The 17,954-nt window shown below is 23.6% G+C and overlaps 3 protein-coding genes across 7 annotated transcripts; all 3 read right to left on the bottom strand.

Moving 5' to 3' along the window:
- Positions 1-149: 149 nt before the first annotated feature.
- On the bottom strand, positions 150-2,484 carry LOC129605476 (xaa-Pro aminopeptidase 3). The gene is made up of 7 exons (XM_055515259.1): positions 2,274-2,484; positions 1,963-2,210; positions 1,213-1,900; positions 1,029-1,148; positions 842-969; positions 660-780; positions 150-601 (listed from the first exon to the last, which is right to left on the bottom strand). Exons 1-7 carry the CDS (start codon positions 2,329-2,331, stop codon positions 432-434), a joined length of 1,533 nt encoding a protein of 510 aa, XP_055371234.1. The 5' UTR covers positions 2,332-2,484; the 3' UTR covers positions 150-431.
- Positions 2,485-3,272: 788 nt separating this feature from the next.
- LOC129605431 (putative sulfiredoxin) lies at positions 3,273-11,605 on the bottom strand. Of its 5 annotated transcripts, none has more exons than XM_055515199.1 (4): positions 11,457-11,605; positions 10,893-10,981; positions 3,735-3,874; positions 3,273-3,660 (listed from the first exon to the last, which is right to left on the bottom strand). In XM_055515199.1, exons 1-4 carry the CDS (start codon positions 11,522-11,524, stop codon positions 3,454-3,456), a joined length of 504 nt encoding a protein of 167 aa, XP_055371174.1. In that variant the 5' UTR covers positions 11,525-11,605; the 3' UTR covers positions 3,273-3,453. The 5 variants fall into 5 exon arrangements, with proteins under 5 accessions (XP_055371174.1, XP_055371176.1, XP_055371177.1 ...); XM_055515201.1 differs by lacking the exon at positions 11,457-11,605 and adding an exon at positions 11,065-11,095; XM_055515202.1 differs by lacking the exons at positions 10,893-10,981; positions 11,457-11,605 and adding exons at positions 9,902-10,001; positions 10,065-10,122.
- Positions 11,606-12,242: 637 nt separating this feature from the next.
- LOC129605353 (bifunctional phosphoribosylaminoimidazole carboxylase/phosphoribosylaminoimidazole succinocarboxamide synthetase) lies at positions 12,243-16,777 on the bottom strand. The gene is made up of 6 exons (XM_055515052.1): positions 16,574-16,777; positions 16,231-16,434; positions 15,904-16,048; positions 14,109-14,221; positions 13,150-13,275; positions 12,243-13,094 (listed from the first exon to the last, which is right to left on the bottom strand). The coding sequence occupies exons 1-6, from the start codon at positions 16,584-16,586 to the stop codon at positions 12,409-12,411; spliced, it is 1,287 nt and encodes a 428-aa protein (XP_055371027.1). The 5' UTR covers positions 16,587-16,777; the 3' UTR covers positions 12,243-12,408.
- Between the last annotated feature and the right edge of the window lie 1,177 nt (positions 16,778-17,954).

The raw sequence follows: 17,954 nt of genomic DNA, 5'->3' as shown, positions 1-17,954 counted from the left end.
CACAAATCGAGTTCATAGTACATAAGAAGAGTACATACTTGCATTATTAAAGGTATGTACACTTACATAGCATTGACTTTCTTCAACTATCTTTCAAACAAAGCACTTAATTTTCACTATTTCCTATAAAATAAAACAGGTACTTTTTTTACAAATATAAAATATTGTCCTTTTATTGAAACGTAATATTATAGAATAATTTTTTAAATATCATAGAACATTTCTATTAATATATAATTAAAAAAATATTTTCAAACTCTATATTATGCTCTATAATATTAAATTATCTCTCGTGCTGCTCCATAATATTAAAAACAGAACTCGGTTTTACTAATTTCGTTCCGTAAAATGATTTGCATGTATAAATTTTCATTATTTGTAAATCTAAGTAATAATTATGAAGCATCATTGAAAATTTTTTCTGAAAAACTTTAATATTTTGAGCCAACTAGTTTCTCAATTTCACTTGTATCTTTAATACATTTGGCAGTCAAAACTTCAATTTCATTTGCAGATTTAATATATACATCATCTTCAATCCTCACTCCAATACCTCTAAATTCTGCGGGAACATCCTCTCTATCCAAACCAATATAAATTCCTATAAAACTGATACATATTAATAATAAGAACAAAAAGTACAATTTTAAATTATAAACCTGGTTCAACGGTGCATACCATACCGGGAACTAATTTCGTACTTCTTGATATTAATGGTGTATCATGAACATCCATTCCTAAATAATGTGAAACGTGATGTGGACAAAAAGTATATGCAGCCTTAAAGATGAAAAATAAGTTGAATAAATATGCTAAGATATTATCTTGAAATTTTTTAAACCTTGGCCAGAGGAACACCTTGTAAAGATTGAGAAATTAAACCTATTTCTTGCAAATATTTTCCAAGTTTTAAACACATAGTATCAAATAAATTATCTAGAGTATCGCCGCCATCCTTCAACATTGTATCTATGAAAAAAAAATTTTGTAATATTATAAATCGTTTTAGAACATCTTTTTAAGCTTACTTAATAATTCATTTTGCAGGGTTAAAATAATATCATATAAAACTTTTTGTGCAGTATTGTATTTTCCATTAACCGGCCAAGTTCTTGTAATGTCACTAGTGTAACCACCATATTCGCAACCTAAAAAAAATAACAAAAAATTAAACAAATACAAATCGTACAATATAACAATTAAGAATCTAACCAGCATCCATTAAAACTAAATCACCATCTTTAGTTAATTGTGTATTGTTGATATAATGTATTGTAGTTGCATTATTTCCACTTGCAACTACTGGAGGATAAGCCAAATAACTAGCATTCTTCATTCTACACTTAAAATCCATTAACGCAAATATATGATGTTCAGAATCTCCTACTTTCGTTTCTTTTATAACCTCGTTTATGCTTTCAGAAGCAATTTGACATGTTTTCCTCATTAAATTTATTTCAGCTTTAGATTTCTGAAGTCTTAACATATGAAAAAATACCGTAGGACTATTTATTTGAGATTTTGCACAAGAATTTATGATTTGACTCAAATTTGATTGAGGCGAATTTTTAATATCATACCAAATACTCAGTGCCTTGTTTGCCTTTGATATTTTGTTTTCCAATACATTGCTAAAGTTAACAACATCGAAACTTTCTTCTATACCAAAGAATTCTGGTGAATAAACTGTTCCAGTTCTGGGCCCATCCCACAGTTCAGCATGTTTTTCTTTCGGTCTCATGAATAATGTTGATTTAGTGATATCTTTTTCATCAATTTCAAGAACTAAGATAGAATCTGGCTCCAAACAACCAGTTAAGTAAAAGAAATCACTATTTTGGCGGAAAACATATGGTATTTTATCGCTCATATATCTCTTGCTAGCTGACGGTACGATTACCTAAAAAAAATTCACAAATGAAATATTAAATTTTTTCATAATGTTATTTAAATTTTTTTTACAATATGATGTTTAGCTTCTGATTTAGTGTCGACAGCGTATTGTTTAATTTTATATAATAATTTCAGTCTTCTTCCTCTATATTCTGTTAATGTAATGCCAGGCGTTACTTCACCTATATCAAGAAGATGAGGATGTGTATGAGGAGTTGGCTGACCTAGATGTACATTATGTAAAGATGTTTTTGACTCGGTTTTTACTTTTGCTACAGCATCAATTAGATTAACGGTCGAATTTTTAGAATATTTTCCTAAAAAAAACATACATAATAAAAATGAAATAAAACTTGTTTTTATTTTAAACGAAAACTTACTAGCTGTTAAAAAAAACTTATTTGGAGGAAATCTGCTGAAAACTTTCCTCGCAAACATTTTATATATTTTTAATCGCGTTACTTTAAATATTATTATTCGACCGATCTATTATTCCGTTTTTTTCGATTGCAAAATTTTAAACCATAAACATATTTATAAAATAATGTTAATATATGTAAAGTAATATGTAAATATAAAATATAAATTTAAAATTTGTAATTTCTAAACAAAAAATGAATTTGCTTATTGGAAAACATATGTTTTTGGCATTTACGAAATTGTCAATAGCGGTGATGCTGTATGAGTTTAATTAATCAAAACAATCAAAGTACTTTTAAAACAATGTCTGATTTTTGGGAAATATCTGCAAAACGGATATAAAGAACGGTTATTTTGTTTCTGATAACATGTTTCCACACAATCGAAATTTGATTTTACGCAAAACATACAACATTCTTCTTCTTCGTCTTCGCCTTTGAGTACAAAAAGTCGAGATTTCGGCGAAAATGCATTTCTGCACGCTAAGAAAGTGACATAAACGCTAGGAAAGCATAAAAAGCAAACTTTTGGGGATATACCTGTCTGCTGTTCACTTTTCCCTGCCACTCGTGCATTTATGTTCGACTTAAACGATTTTCACAAAAATTTATATCTGATTTTATTTTAAGAAAGAGCGTTTTCAACAACTTTTAGGATACAACTGGTCTCTAGAATTGGGCCTTTACTACGGGTCGTTTTAAGTTTTCAACTATTTTTAAGAAAATTATCAGCGGGTTTTTTTGAATTTTTATACACCACATTTCATGCACAAAGTAATAACCAATCGATTCTCAAAAAAAAACTTTCTCTAAGGGTCGATTTTACATTTTTTGAACCATATCTAAAGAAAAGATCTGATTCTGAATGGAAACTCTGCAGGAAAATCGGGTTATATATAATAAACCTAAAAACTTTTTACATAATGGTAAACTAAATAATATCATTATTATAAAAATAACTTTTTTTATTAAAAATTTTAGCAATAATAACTTTATTTCAAATTTTATATAATAAAAACAAATAATTTCAACAAAATTTTGTTATTAAATATCAAATAATATATATATATATACATGTATAGTATCTTTTTATTTTGTAAAAAAAAACAAATTTAAAAAAAATATGAGTCCATTCTGAAGATCACTTTAATTCTTTAGGTGTACTTGACCCCAAATAATGTTGCAAATCAACAAGAGTCGATTCTACTATTTTAGCTGGTATCGTTGGCATTCCTAAATTTTTATACGCTTCAAAACGATGGCAACCACCAAAACTATAATAATAATTTCCTCCTTCAGTACCTTTTATCCATAATATATCAATTGGAGGAACTTCTCCTGGATTTTCCTTCAAAAACAAAAAAAAAATCATTTTACTTTATTTAATCATATTAAAATTAAAAAATATAAAAATTTATTTACTCTTATAGTATCCATTAGCGATTGTACTTTTTTATCATCTAGGACTGGAGGTATTGGTCTTATAATAACACTCATTGGTACATTATGAGTTTCTTCAATTAATGCTGTATGAATCGTCCTGTCTGAAGACATATTTCTAACTGCAAATTGCAAAATTATTAAAAACCATAACATAATGTTATATAGGGAAAAATTAAGATAAAATTTCATTCCTCTTTTCTATTCAAAACAATAAAAATTTTCGCTGATTCTATTTTCTCCGTATTATTAGGAGTCTTGAAACTGAAATTGTTTTAAATAATATTTGATATGTGAGTTAAATTTACAATATTATTGGAATTTATGATGAAATTGGAAAATGTTAAATTTTTAAAAAATTATTTCCCGGAAAAAACAAAATTACATAAATTTACGTGCCCCATTACTAGAAACTGTAGGTCGCAAAACTTATAGGTGGCAATAATACAAAATCTCTTCAAGGACACTTAATAATTTTATTTTTCACGCATAATTATTCATAAATATTAACGAAAGAATCCAGGTATTTACATGTTTTTATTTTACAATTACAATATATAATATTACTTTAAATATCTTGTACACTATTGATTATTCGAATTGAAATTATGATCATCAGGTTGTTTTTCATTTAATTGAAAATTTTTACGTAAATTATGAAACGGTCTTCCAAATTCAAGAACTAAGCATTCGCCGCAATTAATAAGAATTAAAATTTTAATTTGTTCACGTACATTATTCAATTCAAATAAAAACCTTAAAAATAATTTCTACATATAAGCAAAATTACAATCTATTTTTTACAAAGAATATGTAAAAATGCATAAGTCATTGTTAGCACCCCTCGCTAAATATAAACACCTCATTTATCATAAGTATGTGTTATGGAATTTGAATATGCATTTAATAAAATAAAAATTCAGGACAAATACCTTGACTAACCAAAAGAAATTAATTAATTACATACATTAAAAACGCAGTATGGGTAAAAAGTTTTGAAAAAAAAAATCAAATGCAATTGATGACACTCTTAAAATTACTTAATAACATTTGAAATTATTATTGAATCGGATTAATTAATTACTCATATTAATTTAGAATTATTCCATATTCTACAAACTAAAACAAAGCACGTTTGCAAATACACACCAGAAACGCATATTGAGTAATGTAGTAATTTTAGAATTTCAATAACCTCTTTCGTATATTTTGTCTTCTTGTCCACCTTTTTTTTTCTATATAACTAAGAAATCGTACAAAAATTTTGTTGATTAAAATGCTGTTCAATCACCTAACCATAAACATACATACATATATGTTATACAGGCAGCTATACTTATTAAGGTGAAAGATAACCAAACTGGCTTTGCATATCATTTAATACAAAAATATTTTTTTTTTTTTATTTTTACTTGTTTATACATAGTTTTCATAAAATATTCGAGTTAATTTTTTATTATTATTCTGTCCATAAACAAACCCATATTTGAATATTTGAAAAATAAAATAATAAAGCAGCAAATATAAAGCGTGTTTCTTTTAACCTCTTAATAGTTAAATTATTCAAAAAAAAATCAAAATAATATAAAAGTTTACACAAAATTTTATGTACAAGTGTAAATGTTCCAAACGTTTATAACAATTACATTATAAGAATTCGCTTAAATATATCTTATGGTAAAAAAAATACTACAAGTCGAGATTTTTTAATAAAAAGAAAATTTTTAATTAGATATTTCTACTTGAGATTTGTGGAAAATTTAATTTATTCACAATAATAGCAATAGTCTCACTCTTCTTTCATGAGTTTACTGGTTAATCCAAGATCACAGATTAATGTGATTAATGAAATATAAAAAAAAAAACTGTAATAATAATTTTAATTCATTGTTCCTAATGAATAAAGCATTATAAATTTCAATCACCACCGTGAAAATGGTATTACTTTAAAAATTTTAATAGTATAACACAAAAATCCCGCGGTATACTGGTTGAGAATCACTATCGTCTAGCTAGAACAGTTTAATTTATGTATTGTTCCATTCATTTGCTTTTCTAGTCGCCCACATTTTTTATATTTTATGCTGCTGCAACTACGAGCATGTACACGATCTTCTACTACATCATACTAATTTTTGACAGAACAAAGAGCAAATATTTCTTCCTCACGTACAGAAAATAAATACAAACTTTCATATAAGTACATATGTAATTTAATTAAGCTAATGTAAAATATCAATATTATGATACAAAAATATTACCATAATATTGATAATAATAATTAGTATAATACTTTTATAACAATATCTTTTAGTGGTGCGACGTAGTACGAACACATTTTTCAATGTTTTGCTAGATTTAATTTAAATTTTTTGTCAAATATTTTTCATTTTATTTTTCATTTTTTTTATTTTGAGTTTCACCTGCTTAATAATATTAAGATAAAGATAGCAGTAAGTTTATTTTATTTTTATACTGTTCAGTTTACATATATTTTTTGTTTTTTTTTTTTATTATTATCAGCTTATTAGCCACAGTTAAGGTTATCTTAAAGTCAGCTTAAATTAGAAATTTCAAAAATAAATACGTATTAAAATATATATATATACGAGTATGTATATAATTTTGATAAAATGCGTTATGTGTATTTTTTGAAAATATTTTTCATTTTTTAAAACTTGATAACAAAATAAAGTGGGTGTACATAAAAAATATTAGATCTCAGTTTGATGTTTTTAAAATTTCTTAAATTCTTCATATTAAATTTACCAAATATTTTACATTTTTTGACAATGATTTCAATTAGGGCGCTACTTCTTTAAATAAGGTCTAATAAAATAGGATTAACAATGTTTGTCAATCTAAAATTTCTAAGACTGTAAATAAAACAGTGTCACATTACTGTCCTATAACATTCTTTATTCAAGCAAACAACGGTAAAAATTCTCATTTTGAAGAATAAAATTCAAAATACGAAAATGTACACACATTTGCATAATTGTATCAATTATGAATATTTCATAATGAATATTTCCTTGTTTTAAAACGAAAAAATAATCCTGAAAATTTAACCCTACAATCATAATCATCTTATGATGCCGAATGTAACCCTACACCGCCGAATCACGCTTTTAAATTTATTTCCGAATTTTTGAATTTATCGCCGAATTACGCTGTTAAACTTAAACATTTTCATTTAATTTCCCAGTCTATAAATTTAGAAACCAGAATTCTCTTCACATTTTTCTCAGAATTCCAAAACTTAAACATTTTACAGGAAAAGGGCCGAGGAGAAATTAAGATGTTCATTCAATATGTCGAACAAAATAGCAAATTTTCACTTCTATTATCAATTTCAATTAAACCAATATCTACAAAATTAATAACTAATAATATATTATGTATTAGCAGCACCTGGTTTAACATGTTTTAGTATAAAAAATGAATACAAGTTTCACAAGGTAATCCCCATATTATGTACATGTTATTTAAAATTTTGAAACATATTTGGAAATAAAAGAAAAAAATATTTTTGTTTTTTTTGTACAAAACCTGTTATATAGTTTTAATTTCTACGCACATAATTTATATAATTTTTTTTTAAATATCGCTCATTTGCTACAATAGTACAATACGATTTCTTAGTTATTTATGCAGGGGCAAGCGCTTAAAACATTTCTTTTTTGTACAAAAACACAACTTCTCTAATTTGAAAATTCTATATGCTGTAATGAAAAAAATATATTAATTACAAAACTTTCGAATTCGTTATTTCAGTGTTCCAGCAAACGACCGATATTTATATGGTCAAAAAAAACAAAATACATAATATATTCCAAAATAATATTAATTACGTTACATACGAGTATATTATGTATGTATATTTTTAAATACAAATAAGTGAATAGAAGGACATACTCGTATGTAAGTGCATATATGTACATCTTAATTTTTTGCAAAATAGCTAATAATTTCTTAGCAAATTAAATACGTGACAAAAACCAAGTTTTGAATAAAAGAAGCAAGAAATTTTTTCTGTATCACATCATTATAATGTTTCATAAGCAATAAAATGCATTTTTTTTTGCTTTTTAAAAAATATAAAATTAAAATAAACAAATCAATTAATAATAATATTTCTCCACTAACTATATATCTATTTACACATATATATATATAAGTATATATACATATATTAAAAAAGTTAATATTTATGATTTTTTTTATTCGCCATAATTATGAATTTTTCTTGGATCAACCAAATTTTTATTTTATATAATAATATATTTTTCAGAAAATATTCTCTTGGATATTAAATGATATCAACTCTTACAATTCAATATTAAATTACAACACAGTTTTATAATTCATTACTTACAAAATAGTCTAGAAATACTTCCAATATCAAATCCCAAACAAAATTTTTGATCACATTATTATCTTAAAGATTTTAGTTTTAGTACAACATTTGTTGAATTGTAAATCAATTCTGTATTATAACCCATTTCAATAGTTTATTTACATATTATGGTATTACAGTTTGGATTAGTCTCTTCGAGAAAAATTTATATTGCATCCACAAATCATAAAGAATAAAGTAATTAAAATTTTTGTCTATTCTACACAAGACAAATTTGAATAATGTGATAAATTAACAAATTCATTTTATTAAAAATTAGAGATTACAGAAACATGATGCAAACTGTACACATTTACAATATCACAAATAAAACCATAAAAAGCTAATTTACAAATTGAAAGAAATTTAAATATACAACAGCTAACAACACTAGAAATGAATGGTACGAGTACCTATGCATTCAAAATAAACTTAATTTTTAAATAAAAAAATTAAACCGTTTATTATCACTATCAAGTTAGTAATAATTTAATTCAAAACTATAAAAAATTGTACATTGATTTTGTAATGTTATATTATTATACATATATTTAATATTGTTATATGCATAAGAAAGTAGGTCAAAAATATTAATTATCTACTGCACCATTTATCGATACTAAAAATAACTATTTTAATACTCGTATATGTCTATTACAATATGCACATATGTAATAATAATAATAAAAAAAAAACTTGTGAAGGTAAATGAAACTCAGTGTTTCAATGAGTATAAGAATAATGGTTTTCTATTAATACGATTGGTTATATAGGTGAAATCAAATACATTTTTATTGATTAGTTAGTTAAAAATTTCAATTGAAGTAGGTAACAAACCAAAAATTAGATTAACTGGATATTTTCTTTATAGAATATTTATATTTCCTATTAGACAAGTATGAATTCCAACTATATTCCTGCAAATTTCAATTATTGACATTGTTATTCTTAGGTCACTTTTAAAATAAATCATCCAGTCGTAAATATTTGTGTTAGTTTAATAAATTAAATTTAAGACAAAAATTAAATTAGTTTACCCTCAGTCATTTAAAGGAACGTTTTAATTTCAAATATATTTTGTAAAACTTGAACAAGAACACTAAAACAGAATCTAATGCAATCTTGAAAATAATCATAATTGTTTATTTTAAATCTCTTTGTGAAGAAATCAATTTATTGTCCAAATAATTAAAATAATTGTTTAAATAAATTTATTGTTAAAATAATCACAACATTCTTAAAGATAAGGGTTACTTTTAATTTATAATTCAATCACATTTTGTTAATTGGAAAAAAAAAACTTCAAAACTAATTAAAAATATAAAAGTTCTTATTGTTTTTTTTATAAGTGGATAAGTTCCTATTCCAAGTACATTATGTAAATAATTTTGAGGCACAATTTTCAATACGAAATTGAAATCGCAATAATATCCAAAAAAATACCAAATATTTTGTCTTTTTTATAATTAAAATCTAGTTCGAGAGCATATTGTGTCCCTTTTTTAAATCAATGTTTTAATATTCAATTGCAATTGCATAAACATACATACATGCAATCTACATATATGCAATTTTGCATTCTAAATAACCACTAAGTATTCTATTTTATAAATATTTATACATATGTATATATGTATAGATATTTATAAAAAAACATATGATTAATAAAATATTTTTGAAAACAATACAAACCAACAAAAACAAAACAATATTTTCAATTAAGTTAAAAATTACAAAACAAAATAAATACCTGTTGATTTTATTGTCGAAATTGGTAAACCCGGCATTTTAATTAAATTATGCGATTTAATTAATAAAGATAACATTCCCCAAAAAAGCCTATTTAAATACTAAACATTTTAAAAATCAAAATTAAAGAAAGCAAAAAAAAAATAAAATAATTTTTGTCTCACCTGTCTAAAATACAATTTAGGTACATTGCCACAATACAAATAATATTTTCTTCTATTTTGTTTTTGTTGTTTTTAATATGACATGACTTCATAAATTTCATTAAATTCCAACAATTTCTGTTTCATTTTCAAATAATTTCATTTTTATATTTTACAGAAATTTCAAATAAATTTTCTAATGTTTACAAATTTCCCACCTTTCATAATAGACAATAATAAGAAACAAATGAGAAGGAAAATATTTTTAATGTTTATAAAAAGTTTCACAAATAACATTTACGATATAAATTGGTAATTGCTTTAATTTCAAAAAATAAAGAGAAGCAAAAGAAATACAAAATTAAACTTACATAAATTGAAAAACTAAAATTAATATTAATAGAGATTTCATTAAACATACTGCAAAACAATGACTGCAAAACGTAATACTGCAAGAACATATAAATATGCAATATATTTTTAAACATTCTATAAAATTAAAGCTGTTATTTTTATGAATAAACTACATATCGTAATGAAAAGGCCTAATTATATATGCCAGGATTCAGTTAAAAATCTTCCCGGTTCTTCAAATATTTCTCACTTTAAAAAACAATGCCGATACCGACTCATTCAATTTAACATTATCGTAACTTTAGATTATAAATTTAAAAAAAAAGCACTTCTTTTGGAAATCCCATTTCCATTGTAAAAATAAATAAATAAGGTTAAAGAAGAAATCTGGTTTTTTAAATTTACATTTTTAAAAACAATCAAGCTTTTATAAGGTAAGTAGATAATATAAGAAAACAGGTAAGTAAAAGTAGTAAGACACAAAAAAATTCTTACCTTTTACTGGTGTCTTAATAATTTGTTGAAGGCCATTTGTTACCTTACGATGTTTTGCAAAATGTAAATAATCTGGTTTTCTTTCTGGCCTAAAAAAAATTCAAATTTAAATATTTTAATTAAATTTATTGAAAATAAATATAGAAATTATGCCATATATGTAGGTACATACATAATATTATGTAGATAGGGGGATAGATTCAAATAGTTTAATCACCATACCATCAAAAATAGACACCATCAGAAAATCGTTTTCCATTAACAATAAATCTAATAGTCATTTTCACTACTGGATCCCACATTTGCACTTAGATATTTTCATTTAAAAATAATTAGCAACTATCGTTTAACCACCGCTTCTCTCAAAATTCACAATCAAATCAAATACATATATAAAGTTACGTGTATATATACAAACATATGTATAGATGTATATGGGTATATATTCTGGTTTATCTACCTACATCTGAACTAATTCTTGCTTCTGACTACAGTACATTATATGGATGATCATAAATCTTATGTGCTAAACAAAATAATTTCTATCTCAACAAAAAAACTTACCTTCTTTTTAAAGCATTCATTTCATCACAGCTTTCTACCAAATCATCCATTCCTGTGTGATTATCCATCTCTAAGGAGAAAATTTCCTTAATTCATTTATTTTTTTCATAAATTAAAAGCTGAACAATTTTGAAAGAATTCACCGCGAAATTTTTGTTGTTTTTAATAGATTTGTAGCAAAATTTTAAATTGAATTACAAACAAACATACAAATGAATTTTTTTATATTAATATATTTTGACATTTGAAAATTTCAAAAATTATGCTTGTTGGTACCCCTTATTTTAGTTGTCTATTTTTTCTTGAATATTATATACTTATTAAGCGACATCTGTTGTTCATTTATGTAGACTCCTTCTTTATACAGTAATATGTAGTTGCAAACGTTTTCACTTGAATTAGTTTCTCTATTTTTGCGAATAATAATAATTATGTACCTTTTGAAAGGGAAATAATTTATTTCAACTCAATTTTTAATTTTGCTTATTTTTTTAATACTTATTCACAATAGAAATTCAGTTCTTCAAAGTGAACAGAATCGTTGAAGAATGAGCATACTTAAAAATAAAAATAAGTTAAGAAAAATTAATATAATGAAGAAAATTTATTTTGTGTCGTAGTTTTTGAAGTAATTTCCAATGGTAATAACAATTTGTGCACTTCTAACTCTAAGTATGTACATAAATACAAATGTAGATATATATACGTAAGAACTGTTAGATATGAAGATGAAGGAATGAGACTGAGAACTGAGAAATCTAATAAAATACAACTGAAATAAATAAATTAAAAATAGTTAAAATTTAATTTATTGATATAGAATAGTAAAAAATTCAACAACAACTGTGATGATTTATTAAAAATTGAAAAAAAACATAAAAAATTAACTTATAAAATATTTAGGTAAAAATTATTGAAATGCATTGAAATATTTTGATTTCTGTTATTTTCATTATGCTTTTGAATTATTTAAAGCAATAACACCTTTGTCTTGTGTCAATAATGTAACAAAATTGTTTAAATGTTTAACACGTAATTTACCCCAAACTAAATAATTTCTCATTCCAATAATTTGTGCTGCATGTAAAGCTGCTGCTTCTGGATATCTAACTGTTACACATCCTAAACCAGATGGTACATTAATGCTAGACCATAAATCCTGTTCAACATTATCATTTTTAACTGGTGGACAATTAATCACCGGATATGTTGTATTTCCGGATAAAACTGGTCCTAAACCATTCGAACGACCAGCTACAGCAATAAAAATCAATTGACTTACAGTCCCTTCATATTCATGCATAATTTTTAATGTTTCTTCAGTTGCTTTATGAGCCGATGAAACTCTCATATGTGCTTTTAAACCCAATTTTTGACAATGTTTAACAATCTCTTGACAATGTTCTTTATCAGATCCACTTCCCATTATAACGACAACTAAATGATCATCACCTTTCGGTATTATTTCATTTAATTGTTCTGATACCCATATAAAATTTCTTTTAACTGTATCCAAATCAGATGCTGTAACTGATGATAAATTACGATAAACTTGTTTATCAACCATAAGTCGTTTATCACCGGATGGCCAAAGGCGCCATGAATCAGAATCAATGATATCAGCAAGTAATATGTTGCCTTTATAGAATATAAATTTAATAATATTATTAATAATTTAAAAATATTTTATTACCGTTAGTGTCAACACCAAATTCAATTTTCATATCAATCAAAGCACAATTCCGGGTATCCCACATTTTCTCTAAAACTTCAAAAACTACAAGAGCTGTTTTTTTCATCAAGTCGACCTCATGTTGACCTAAAATATTGAATAAGTGTTACTAAATGTTAAAAAAATATTATTTAAATTTAAAACTAATATTTTTCTACAAAAATTTCCGAGTTCCTAAAATATAGAATCATAGAAGTAAGATGATTTTAATAGAGTTATTACAAATTTATGAGGAACATACATTTAATAGTTAAAATTACAATTTGAACTTTATTGGATATAGAAAATTTCATAGTGCATATTTTAAAATAAATAAAAATAGGAAAAAAAAGCGTCCAAATATTTCGGTAGGCTATGGTTCGATAGTCTTATTAATTAATATTTAAATTATTAAAATCTACAGGAAAATTTTAGAGGATTTGGTAAATTTTTTAGAGGATCTAATTTTAAAAATTGGCTGTGATATATGTAGTGTTTGAATACACAATATTCAATACATCATAAACCAAATTGTGTAGCAATACTATAACATGTTAAGCATGCCCTATAGAAGTTATAATATAAAATAGTTAGTAAAATAAATTAGTATAGAAAAGATTAGAAAATAATGGACGCGATTACCAAAATGTCTTTCATTTATATTAGAACGTACAGTTACCAAAGCTACTAAAAAATTCATAATTTCTTGATAATTTTTCTCACTGATTCCGACTAAAAATTGACTTTATTGTAAGTTGGCAAAAAAAAAAACAAAAAAAACTAAATGACTTTACATGAAAATGGAAAAAAAAAATTATTTTGCAAAAATTTTAATTTATAATTTTGATTACACATATTAAAATTTAGGTCATAAATTTGAATAATCTCTTGTGCTATATTAGAAAATCGTATTCGTATACCAATAATAATCAAACACTTACCAATTAATAATCCATTATATTTAAATTTAGCTGATATTATTTGTTCATCAGACCATTGGGGGTCATGATTAGCGTCATCTTTAAAAAATGTTTCTTGTTTTGGTGGTGTAAATCTAAAAATAAATAATAAAATTTTCATATGTAATCAAAAATCAATAAACAATTATTATCAAATTAAATTCAATTTAAAAAAAAAAAAAAACAAAAAATTTATTTGTATTTTACAAAATTAATAAAAATATTTTTGTTTATTTAATTTTTATAATCTTATTTATTTGTTTTTATTTTATTTTTTCCTCAAATTAACATAATGCAATTAATTTTTCATTTTATATATGTGATAACAATGAATAACAAAATAAAATGTTGATTACGAAGGGTTAAAAAGGGTATTTATTAATTTTTGAAAAAAAAATCTCTATATGCATAAATAATAAATATGAATTTTTTTTATTTTTATAAAATATTTAACTTTTAATTATTTTTAATGCATTATGCTAAATAATCATAAATATATTAAATTTTCATTGATTTAATACTGAATTTTTAATTTAATTTACTAAAATTGATAACTGGAAATATTTATTTATATAGAATAATAAAAAGGCATAGAACAATATACACTTATAATGATGCAATAATTATTATTTCGAAGATCAGCTAGAGCTATATTTAGGTACATGTATTTAAAAATCAACTGCATAATGCCTTATCCTTAAAATTGTAATCATTTTAAATTACGATATAGTGATTAGAACCAAATAAAATATTTATTTACAAAAAAAAAAATAAAAGAAAACATTTCATTAGAAGATTTTTTAAAAATTAATTGCCGTAGGCACACAATGATATTGAAATATTTGAACTTCTTGCGTTTAAAATTACGAATAATAAATTCGTTAGCATCTATATGTAATTGTTATTCATTTATTATCAAATTATAATGGTAAAGATAAGTGTTAATTAAAAACATGGTAAGGTATAGAAGAACCAATAATAAATTTTGAAAAATATACAACATACTTATTTTTAAGCTATGATTATTAAAACAGCAATGAAAATTAAATTCAATGCTTCATAAAGAACAACAGGAATTTTAATATTAATTAATAAATAAATAAATGAAAAGCAAGATAATTTCTAAGCAATTTTTTTAAAATTAATAAAAACATAATTAAATTTCTTAAATATTAACATCATGAAATTGTAAATGAGTAGTTCTATAATACGGCAATATTATTATATTTAAAATTAATTTTAACCATAATTTCTTCAATTTCTTTTTTAATTATTATATTAGCAACAATTAAAAGAAACTCATAAGGTTCCTTATCAATTTTTTTTTAAGTTTTCTCAATATATATGTTTATAGAGAACTCTGTTGTGAAGTAATTTATGGCCTAATTAAAATTTGTATTTATTATCTATCTTTAAGACATTGACATTTTCTATATATTATCAGCATCTTTTCAAAAACAAAAAAAAAATGATTCATCTTATATTTTTTTAAAAATTAACAATAATTCCTTTTCATTTATACAATTCGAATTTCATAAATGTCGAGCTTTATCAATTTCATTATCATTTAAAATTTCCATTTGAAGATTTTCTATAAAAAAAAGACAAAATAAATAATAAAATATATAATCTAAACTTATACTAGATTTACTTTTAGTATGTATCTGATCCTAATTATACTAGGGTACTACACGAATTAATTATACTTAAGGAAACTTATTAAACGATAGCTATAATCACTGATTAATTAGTAATTCATTAAACACTATAATTATACCTAAATCCTTCTGGAACACCTGGATTTCTTTTTAAAAATGATCCAGTTGCTAAACGTCTAGCGACCCATTCAATTGGTATCATATCGCATTTTTTTGCTATAAAGGCATTTGAACTCGCTTCCTTAACATAAGCCGTTTGAATACCTTCAAGAAAAAAATAATAATAATAAAAATTTCTATTATACTGTTAAAAATTTATAATATTTCTATACATAAATATATATAGATTAAAATTTTAATTTATGCTATATAGAAAAAGAATAATAAAAAAAATATGTGTGTAGTGTATCAAAAAATTTTAATATAAAATATTTAAATGAACATACCAACAGAATTTAAAACTTGAAATACTTTTCCATTTGTTTGATTAGAGATTTCCGCTTTTCCAGCTAAATCATGAGCTTTAACACCATCACCAGCAGTTATACGATCTTTACTTAATAATAAACATAAGCCGGGATGATCTGGTAAATCAAAAACTTGTTTTGTTTTGCCTTCAATTATAATTTTTCCCAATTTATAATCTCCAACTTAATTTCAAATAAATCAAAAATATTTCAATTTAATATTAATAATCACATACTTATTTTGAATAATTATTATTTTATGTTTTTATTTAAAATATTAATGCTATAAAGCTATACGCATAATATATTTATAATTATATACCTTTGGTAGCCATTTTAAAAAATCAATTTCTCTTAAGATCTTCTTTCCAAATTTAATTTAAAGATATACTTGAATAATAAAAATTTCAATTACGATATTATTAGATAAAAATACACGTTGTTTTTAATGTGTTAATCAAATATTTTTATATAAAGAGTAGAATTTCTTGAGATCACCTCCTTGATCTTGAATTATATGTAACCAGCTCAAAGAAACACGTTGTACTAAATTTTAAATATATTTGTATACATTTTATATAGTAAACAAATTACATATATACATATATAAGAGAATATAAATTACTCAATTTGTGGAATTAAATAAACTGAGAAATTTAGGGAAATTTAAATTTTTATTTATGTATTGAGTTTACAGTAAAACTTGTTATGATTATTGAACAGGGCAGGATTTTTAAACGAATTGAGCTTAATAGATTAAAATGGAATAAAAGATTACAATAATAATTTACAATAATAATTATGATCTTGAATTGAATGATTAGTGAATATAAAAAATTTGATGAACATTAAGTAACTGAATATTGAGTACTGAACTCTGTCGAATATTATTTTTAATATTCGAATTTCATAAACGATATTACAAATTCGTTCACATTTAAATAACCGTCCTCTATTGCTATAAATTAGAACTTAATCCACGTCACCTAAATTAATTCGAATTTTAAAAATGATATTTCAAATTATAAACCTAAAACCTTAAAAATGTTGTTCATATAATTTCAAATGAAAATTTTTCATAGAAAGTACCTTCTTTCTTGGAATTAAAGTTTCCACGTTAACAAACAGTATACTAAACTCAGTCTCAAAAAATCAAATTTTCCTCAAGTGCGGCTCTGATGTTACATATTATTAATAACCCTTATTTCTACTTTATTCCTTATTCTTGATAATATTGATGAAAATAATAAAAGAATAAAAAGAAAATTCACAGTTTATAATGAATTTTATACATTTATAGATTTTATACATTTACGTTAGGCATTTAACGTAGTAATTAGACGTTAGTGTGGTTAATTAAAATTACCTACAAATTTTCTTCAGTACAGATGTACATAAATACATAATTTTATATAAAACACAAACATGTATAAGTAAATGAAGAGCTTCAATCAATTAACATAAAACCCCACTTTTTATTATCAATTTTTTATAGCATTTTGACATAATATTTTCTTTTCTTTTTTGTCTCAAAACCAAGTTATTTATATTTAGTGCTTATAAAAATACTTTCGTTGTCCAACTAATTTTTTATGTGAAAAAAATGCATTAATTATTACTTTCTGGTTATTTTAAAGTAATGAAATAAATAAATTCAATGAAAGTTAAAAAATTCAATAATTTAATAGTGCCTACTTACATAA

The sequence above is a fragment of the Condylostylus longicornis genome, unplaced genomic scaffold (assembly GCF_029603195.1).
Source record: "Condylostylus longicornis isolate FDR11 unplaced genomic scaffold, ASM2960319v2 ptg000013l, whole genome shotgun sequence".
NCBI lineage: Eukaryota > Metazoa > Arthropoda > Insecta > Diptera > Dolichopodidae > Condylostylus > Condylostylus longicornis.
Note: the sequence above shows the minus strand (reverse complement) of the source record. Positions and strands in the feature narration are given on the sequence as shown.